The sequence below is a fragment of the Phoca vitulina genome, unplaced genomic scaffold (genome assembly GCF_004348235.1).
Source record: "Phoca vitulina isolate PV1807 unplaced genomic scaffold, GSC_HSeal_1.0 scaffold25, whole genome shotgun sequence".
NCBI lineage: Eukaryota > Metazoa > Chordata > Mammalia > Carnivora > Phocidae > Phoca > Phoca vitulina.
Window position 1 is genome coordinate 9,005,229 of NW_022589728.1, and position 9,581 is coordinate 9,014,809.

Below are 9,581 nucleotides of genomic sequence, written 5' to 3' on the forward strand. Positions count from 1 at the left end.
GCTTTATTTGCTGTTCTTTCTTCAGCTCCTTTAGGTGTAGGGTTAGGTTGTGTATCTGAGACCCTTCTTGTTTCTTGAGAAAGGCTTGTATGGCTATATATGTTTCTCTTAGGACCGCCTTTGCTGCATCCCAAAGATTTTGAACAGTTGTGTTTTCATTTTCATTGGTTTCCATGAATTTTTTTAATTCTTTAATTTCCTGGTTGACCCATTTATTCTTTAGTAGGATGCTCTTTAGCCTCCATGTATTTGACTTCTTTCCAACTTTCCTTTTGTGATTGAATTCTAGTTTCAAAGCATTGTGGTCTGAAAATATGCAGGGAATGATCCCAATATTTTGGTACCAGTTGAGACCTGATTTGTGACCTAGGATGTGATCTATTCTGGAGAATGTTCCATGGGCACTAAAGAAGAATGTGTATTCTGTTGCTTTGGGATGGAATGTTCTCAATATATCTGTGAAGTCCATTTGGTCCAGTGTGTCACTTAAAGTCTTTATTTCCTTGTTGATCTTTTGCTTAGATGATCTGTCCATTTCAGTGAGGGGGCTGTTAAAGTCCCCCACTATTATTGTATTGTTGTTGATGTGTTTCTTTGCTTTTATTATTAATTGGCTTATATAATTGGCTGCTCCCATGTTAGGGGCATAGGTATTTACAATTGTTAGATCTTCTTGTTGGATAGACCCTTTAAGTATCATATAGTGTCCTTCCTCATCTCTTATTATAGTCTTTAATTTAAAATCTAATTTGTCTGATAAAGGATTGCCACCCCAGCTTTCTTTTGGTGTCCATTAGCATGGTAAATGGTTTTCCACCCTCTCACTTTCAATCTGGAGGTGTCTTTGGGTCTAAAATGAGTCTCTTACAGACAACATATCGATGGGTCTTGTTTTTTTTATCCAATACGATAGCCTGTGTCTTTTGATTGGGGCATTTAGCCCATTTACATTCAGGGTAACTATTGAAAGATATGAATTTAGTGCCATTGTATTGCCTGTAAGGTGACTGTTACTGTATATTGTCTCTTTTTCTTTCTGTTCTATGTTACTTTTAGGCTCTCTCTTCGCTTAGAGGACCCCTTTCAATATTTCTGGTAGGGCTGGTTTCGTGTTTGCAAATTCCTTTAGTTTTTGTTTGTCCTGGAAGCTTTTTATCTCTCCTTCTATTTTCAATGACAGCCTAGCTGGATATAGTATTCTTGGCTGCATATTTTTCTCATTTAGTGCTCTGAAGATTCATGCCAGTCCTTTCTGGCCTGCCAGGTCTCTGTGGATAGGTCTGTTGCCAATCTAATGTTTCTACCATTGTAGGTTACAGATCTCTTGTCCTGAAGTGCTTTCAGGATTTTCTCTTTGTCTCTGAGACTCTTAAGTTTTACTGTTAGTGTTAGGGTGTTGACCTATTTTTATTGATTTTGAGAGGGGTTCTCTGTGCCTCCTGGATTTTGATGCCTGTTTCCTTCCCCAAATTAGGGAATTTCTCTGCTATAATTTGCTCCAATATACCTTCTGCCCCCCTCTCTCTTTCTTCTTCTGGGATCCCAATTATTCTAATGTTTCATCTTATGGTATTGCTTATCTCTCGAATTCTGCCCTCGTGATCCAGTAGTTGTTTATCTCTCTTTTTCTCAGCTTCTTTATTTTCCATCATTTGGTCTTCTGTATCACTGATTCTCTCTTCTGCCTCATTTATCCTAGCAGTTAGAGCCTCCATTTTTGATTGCACTTCATTAATAGCCTTTTTGATTTTGCCTTGGTTAGATTTTATTCTTTTATTTCTCCAGAAAGGGTTTCTCTAATATCTTCCATGCTTTTTTCAAGCCCAGCTAGTATCTTTATAATCGTCATTCTGAACTCTAGTTCTGACATGTTACTAATATCTGTATTGGTTGGGTCGCTGGCAGTTGGTACTGCCTCTTGTTTTTTTTTTGAGGTGATTTTTTCTGGTTGTCATTTTGTCCAGAGGATAGATGAATGAGAGAACAAAATGCTAACAGGGTAACAACGACCCCAGAAAAATATACACTAAACAAGTAAGAAGAGACCTGAAACCAGGGGAAAAGAAAGGGAAAGAAAAAAAAGAAGAATATGATCAAATATGATCAGGCTGGTGCATATCAGTGCCACACACTAGATTTTGGGCATATTTTGGTCTGTTAGAAGAAAGTGCCTCCCAAAATTTTAAAGAAAGAAAAACTTACATATGTACAAAATAAGGGTAAATACGATGAAGGGATGGAATATGACTGTAAAGATGAAAATTATAAAAGATTTTATAAAAGGAATTGATAAGATAAGAAGTTGGTTGAAAAAAGAAAGAAGAGGAATTAAAAAAAAAAAAAAGGAGAGAATGTGATCAGGCAGGAGACTAGAACAAAGCCATACACTAGAGATTTAGGGTATATTTTGGTCTGTTAGAAGAAACTGTATCCCAAAATTTTAAAGAGAGAACAACTTATATATATACCAAAAATAAGGTGGAGGAGCCCAGAACTCAGGGCCCCACTCCTCAGCGAGCCCCCAGAGAAAAGCAGTCAATCACTCCCGTCTCCCCAGTCTCCAGCCACACTCCATGCTCACCCAGCCTGTGACTGAGCATTTCTATCTCTGGCATCCGACCCCGTGCGGAGTCTCCAAACCCAGCAGATTTCCTGTGGTGCACTCTTGTGCTGCTCCTCCCGGAGGAGGCAGGGGAGTCTCCCCTGATCTGCCGCTTGTTGGGTCCCTGCTGGAAGAGCAGTGGCCCGACTGTGCCGTGGATCACGGTTTATGGCAACCCCGAGCTGAGAGCCTGCTTCTTGGCTCCCTCTCTGCAGCCGGCTTCCCCGCTCTGATACCTGGGAGCTCTGCCGCACTCAGGCACCCCTGGTCTTTCTGTGACCCCGGGGGTCCTGAGACCATACTGTCCCTGCGAGGGTTCCACCCCCCGCTTAGCCACTGGAGTGACGGCCCTCAGCAGAGCCGACTTCTAAAAGTTCCGATTTTGTGCTCTGCTGCTCTATCACTTGCCAGTAGCGGCTGACGGAGGCCCCCTCCCCCCGTCTATCTTCCCAAATATCGCCTCAGATTCACTTCTCCGCACGTCCTGCCTTCCAGAAAGTGGTCGCTTTTCTGTTCAGAGAGTTGCTGCTATTCTTTTCTTCGATCTCCTGTTGAGTTCGTAGGTGTTCAGAATGGTTTGATAGCTATCTAGCTGAATTCCTGGGGCCAGACGAAATTTAGGTCTCCTACGCCTCCGCCATCTTGCTCCTCCCCCCACTGAATTAATAGATTTTTAAATATTGAACCATCCTTGCATCTTGGAATAAATCCATGTTTATTTATCATGCATGTTTGTTAATCATGTATATGTGCATGATTTTTATAACTGTTGATGGGGCACCTGGGTGACTGAGTCGTTAAGCGTCTGTGTTTGGCTCAGGTCATGGTCTCAGGGTCCTGGGATCGAGCACTGCATCGGGCTCCCTGCTCGGCTGGGAGCCTGCTTCTCCCTCTCCCACTCCCCCTGCTTGTGTTCCCTCTCTAGCTGTCTCTCTCTCTGTCAAATAAATAAATAAAATCTTAAAAAAAAATTTAACTGTTGGATTCTGTTCGCTAATGTTTTATTTAGAACCTTTACACTGATAGTTATAAATGAGGTTGGTCTGTAGTTTCTTTTTAAAGCAATCTTTATCAGGCTTCAGTGTGTTATTCTCAAAAAGAATTTGGAAGTTTTCTTCTAATTTAAGTTGCACCAAGATTACCTGGTCCTTAAGGTTTGCTAGAAGTCAGTGGACTTTGGGTCTTATGCCTTATGGGGTGGGGAGGGGAAGGATTGGACAACCTTCTCTACTCTGTAGAAATTGGCCTGTTTAGATTTTCTATCTTCACTGGTGCCAGATTTGGTAAATTGTAGTTTTCTAAAATATTATGTATTCTTGTAGGTGTTATAACTACTTGAGACTACAAATTTTCTTTGACTTCATTGTTTTCCTTTGGTTCTAATATATGTGTTTTCATTATTGTTGCTCTCTGGAGTTCCTGCAATTTTGACTAGCTTTTCTTTTAGATGCACAGTTACTTAAGAGTATTAAAATTTCTAGAAAAAGGAGCTTTGAAAATTTTGTTAGAATTTCAATTTTATTTGTCTTTACTATTTTTAGGTTTTGGACTTTAAGGTTTTCTTCATGGTATGGATCAGTTTTCCACAGGTACTTGAAAAGAAGCTATATTTATTTTTTATGGTCTTGAATGTCTATGTTACAACCAAATGTATTCTATTAATTTTCAATGTCTTCTACATCATATCTTTTTTTTGTGCCCATCTAATCTGTTAGTCTTTTATGGATAATGTTTCAATTTGTTCCTATACTGCTTGTTATTTCTGGTCTGTGAAAACTGTTACTATAATGTTTGGTTCACAGTTATTTCTAACTTTTGTTTCTTTAGTGTGAATTGTATTCTTTGATATTGTTCAATATCCTTCTTTGGCTTCAATTCCATTTTCTCTTATAAAATTGTGGCTCCTATTTTTGGCTTGCATTTAGTTGGTATATTTTTGTCTGTGCTTTTAAAAAAGAACTATATCTTACAGCACAAAGATTTTCTTTAATAGGTGAATTAAGCCACTTACATTTATTGATAATGACAAATGAGTTTGATCTTAACTCTCACATTTTATGTTATTTTGTTTCTGTAGTTTATGTTGTTGTCTTGCATTCTGTGCTTGGTTCTTTTGCCTTTTTGTTTTGTTTCGATAGTTCTGATTTTGAGGAAGGATGTTTGTTGTGTCTTTGTTCAATTATTTAACTGTATATAATTTCCTTAATCCTAGATGATATATATGAGCTTACTTCTATGAACAGTAATAACACTGACAGCTTATATCCCTTTCCCTCTCTCCTCCTCTGCCCCAATTTAAGTCAATAGAATATCTTTAATACTTATCTTTGTACTTCCTTTGACTATTAACTATTACAGATGAAGAAGTCCACATGCTTACTCTACCTCCTGTCAGAGCAGTCTTCCCACAGCTCAAAGACTTCCTTTCTCTCTGACCCCACAGACTGTATTTGTTTCCTTCAAGTATGGCATTTCTATGGGTTTCTTCAGGCAACCACACCTTTTTCTCTCTCCAAGCAAACCAGGCTTAGGAGGCTTCTGTGCCTGTCTTACATTGCCTGGCCCCACCCCCAGAATGACTCTCTCATGTGCAGAAGGGGCTTTTTTTTTTTAAAGATTTTATTTATTTCTTTGAGTGAGAGTGACAGAGATAGTGAGAGAGAGAGAACCAGTGGGGAGGAGAGAGAGAAGCAGACTCCCCACTGAGCAGGAAGCCAGATGCAGGGCTCGATCCCAGGACCCTGGGATGGGGTTCCATGCAGGGCTCGATCCCAGGACCCTGGGATCATGACTGAAGCTGAAGACAGATGCTTAACCAACTGAGCCACTCAGGCACCTCCAGAAAGGGCTCAGTTGCTTCCACTTTCTGAGCTTTGCCGTGGCTAGACCCTCCTCAACACTCTGTTCCTTCTTTCTCTATCAACTCCTGTAAGCTCAGCTCAGTTTGACCTCATCCTGGTCCTCAGGAGTTTTTTCCTCAACATTTGCACTTCAGTGTGTATCTGTTCTTCAGGACATCTATGTTTGCCAAGACTTTCTGAGATCTGCCACTGACAGATCCTCCCCTGAGCTATTGTCCGCTGCTCGGTGCACTCTTTTCCTACAGGCTCCGTCCAGTCATCCGGCATCACTGCATACCTTTCAGAGTCTGTACATTTTCTATGTCTCCTCATGTCACTGATTATGGAATTTACAAGGTACCTCCCACTTTGGTTTCCAGGAGAAGGGAGGATATTTGAATCTAAGCTGTGGCCATGTTCATTCCGGAAGTGAATTCTGGACCTTAATGCTTTTCATAGAGGATCCTCATGTAGCTCACTGACAGTCTGTTAATGAGGTATTCAGCATAATTAGAATCTCATTTTAGCACACTTGGTGGAACAAACGGATTTGTCATAATTTTGTTTGTGAGCCATTGTATCTTAAACTTTCCAACATGAACTCCTGTTGCTACAATGAACAGAGGAGGAAATTAGTCATTGGTATATGGGTGGTTTGTTCTCTAAGCTACACGGACAGAGCTAGCAGAACTGAACCAATATTTTATGTAGTCATGGACAGCTCCCTTTTGCTTCCCTCAAGAACAGTTCCAAACCACGATCTCCTTGTAGACCTCCTACTCTCAATCACTCTTAACAGGAAAAATAGAAGTCCACAGATGTGAACCTCCCCAGTGTCTCTTTTTCTTACGTAGAAACTTATCTTCCATGGCAGTTGTCCCACCTTCCTTTGCTCACATCTGGGAAGAGATGCTCTTTCTCTGCAAAGCTATAGTCTCTTTTCCTAGGTACTACTTTTCATTTTTTTTATAACTTCTTAAATTTTGTCAGTTATCTTTGTCTCTTCTTGCTTCACTCACACATAAACTCACTTCCTTCATCCCAAGACAACTAAACCAAACCCCAAACCCAAGAACATGTGTATCTTATCCCTTTTGAAAGTTTCTGCTCTCCCCTTTTTCCTCAACAGCCCAAGTACAGCTTCTACATCAAGTCCTCGCTGTAACTGTCTGGTCCATTAGCAATGGCCTTGCCCTCCACAACTCACAGAAACTACTCTTGCTAAATGGAAGTCACAGTGGTCCTAATAACAAAATCCAGTCACCTCACTCTTTTAAATCTTATGTACCGGCAGCCATTGTCTTGAATCCTAGAATGGGCAGTCTGGTTTTACTTGTCTGGTCTCCTCCATCCAAATGTTAAATTTTACTCTTCCTCAGGGTTGTCATTTTTTTTCCCTCACATATCAGAAGTCTTTGCTTTGTCATCCCCTTCTGAGTCCAAATAATAAGAAAAAGAGACCCAGCTTAGAAGCATATTAGCACAATTTTTCTATTCATACCATGTACAAGTTCAAAATATCACAAGAAATCATCTAAGATATTATTCCTTTCAAAATAAATTTGCCTCAGTTGGTGAATTTTACATATGAAGGTCATTACAAACAAGAAGTTTTGGGCAGAGGAGCAGAAAAAAAAATTAATATTTTTCAGAAAATTTTCACTTGTTTGGTTTGGGAGCAAGTAAACTGTTAATAGTTTACATTTAGGTGGTGGGTGTGGAGCATATTATTTGAATTTATAGAACATTTTGGCATTTTACAATTCAGTTCTGTTTTGGACAAGCTGGCTTCATCAATAACAAATTGGAACAAGTGCAGTACTGTTGCAGTAAGCACACTTGCAGTGAAAGATATATATATATATATATATATATATATATATATATATAAAACTCTGTGAGGGACTAAGTTTAGTTACTAACAATATTAAGCTGACTACTAGATTTGTAGCTATGCTACTTGTCTTAGAAGAAGCATTTGAGACCAAAAGGAGTTTTAAGTAACTTTATTTTCTAAAAATTCGTCCTGCAAATATGGTTTTTTCTCTACATGGTCACTAATTTAAAAACGAATAGAAATAAAGACAAAACTTATGTCGATACAGGTTAAGAGTCAGTCAACTTCAGCTCTTAAAGAGTTAAGGTCAACCAGGAGGAGTTCTGCACTTGGCCGCTGCAAAGCCCTGGCCCTCCAGCAGCATTGGATGATCTTCTCAAGTCTTTTCCCAGAGATGGAGTCAGTGAAGACAGCTGCTGACAGAGCCGGCCGGAGATTATAGGCCACCACGGCGTAGAGCACGTACTGCCGCTCCCCTGAGTAAGGCGCCTCCTTGGTAGCCATTTGCCAGAGAGTGATGGCAAAGGAGTAGATGTCAGCTTTGGGCGTTAGGGTCTCCCCTTTCAGGAGCTCTGGGGCTCGGTGGGTGTAGGTGCCCCCTAGGGGGTAAGGAGGGGTCTGGAAGCACAGCTGATCTTCCAGCTTCTCCGAGCAACCGAAGTCACCGATTTTGCAGACATCCTGCTCACTGATCAGAATGTTAGCCGGCTTCAGGTCCAAGTGTACAATGTTTTGCGAGTGAAGGAAAAGCAGGCCATTCACAATATCTAGGGAATACTTGAGACACTTTTCCAGATTTAATTGCTCTCCGGCACAGCAGTGAGGCTGCACATCCTCCTCGGGGCAGCTGGCGGCACCGTATATGGCTTGGTGTAAGGTGACATTGCCACCAAACTCCATGATTATGGTGCCTAGGCTGTTAAAGCCCGCAGGCGTGCGCGCGCTGGCAGCCACCACCCGCACGATGTTATCGTGGCGAAGCCTGGCGATGTTGAGCTCAGCCCAGAAACTGCGCTGGGACGCCAGTCGGTTCTTGGTGCACTTGTTCACTAGCTTTATGGCCACCGGAACACCGTGGTAAGTGGCCTTGTACACCGAGCCAAACCCGCCAGCTCCCAGCCTCTGCAGGAAGCACACCTGTTCCCAGTCGATGGAGCACCAGGCCAGCCGGCGTGGTAGCCGTGGTGCCCTGGGAGGAGTGCCACCCAGGGAGAGCTTCCCTGCCTTGCTTGGGAGCTCGGAAGGGCTGCTGCAGGGCCGCGAGTCCGCCGAGGGAGAAAACTCGCTGGGGAGGTAACTGCGCCGGGGAAGAGGCGAGGGCATCGCGCCTTCAAAGTGGACTCCAGAGTGGCTCAGGTAAGTGAAAAGAAAAAGGGCCGGCGAAAAGGGGAAGCATCGCTCATTACTCCTTTGCTCCACCCAGCGTTTTTCTCCTCTTCCTTCATTTCCCCCAAATGAGCCACATCTGTGCTGTTACTCAGCAAGGGTTTTTATCAGATGGGGGGAAACGATCTGAATGAAGCACAACCCTCCTGTTTAGATGAAAATATTTCCCTTTAACACTTAAAGTGACTTCTTATAAAAACAAGCTCTCCGCTGAGAAGAGTTCGCCAGATAAACAGTACTGAGCTGCCCATGGACTCACACCCCCCCTTTTCCATGATTTCCTTCATTATAATAAAACCGGCTTTTTTTCCCAAGTGTCATCCGCTGAACATGATCAGTCCTCAGACTAAAGAGACACAATAGTGCAATGAAATTATTTCACACTTTGCAGGCTATAATGATTGTCAGTGTTATTCTCCAGCTGCATTAAATCACTTCCAGCAGTTATTGGCAGAAAGAGTTGAAATACGAACAGCTGACATTTGTTTAACTGATTACGGGGATAATTAGGTGTAACTTTCATATATGGATAAAAAACTGTAACTTTAAAGTAATCGATCCAAACACAATCACTGATACAGGCCAAAACATGCACCTCCTAAGTTCATCAGGGGAAAGGAAAATTCTCTGACACTCTATTCAGCTTATATAGTAAATTACCAAGACTTCTTAGCAACATATCGACTTCCTAACAATCCTGTTCCATGGCAGTTTGGTTCACCCAGTAAGCCCACTCACAGGAGAGATTCTAGACTTCACAGCAAAGGAATTACAGAAGTTTTGAAACAGAGTTGGGGGAGAAAAAAAGAACAGATTCGGATTCAGAGCTAGATCAGAGTTTCAAATAATAACAAAGATGAGAGAATCCTAGGAGAGGAAATATCTGCATAAAAATGGCACAGAATCACCACTGCCT

General features: G+C 41.6%; 1 protein-coding gene across 1 annotated transcript; it reads right to left on the bottom strand.

Annotated features, from left to right (window-relative positions):
• Window positions 1–7,555: 7,555 nt before the first annotated feature.
• On the bottom strand, window positions 7,556–8,602 carry MOS (MOS proto-oncogene, serine/threonine kinase). Its single transcript, XM_032422013.1, has one exon. It carries the CDS (start codon window positions 8,600–8,602, stop codon window positions 7,556–7,558), a length of 1,047 nt encoding a protein of 348 aa, XP_032277904.1.
• Window positions 8,603–9,581: the final 979 nt, after the last annotated feature.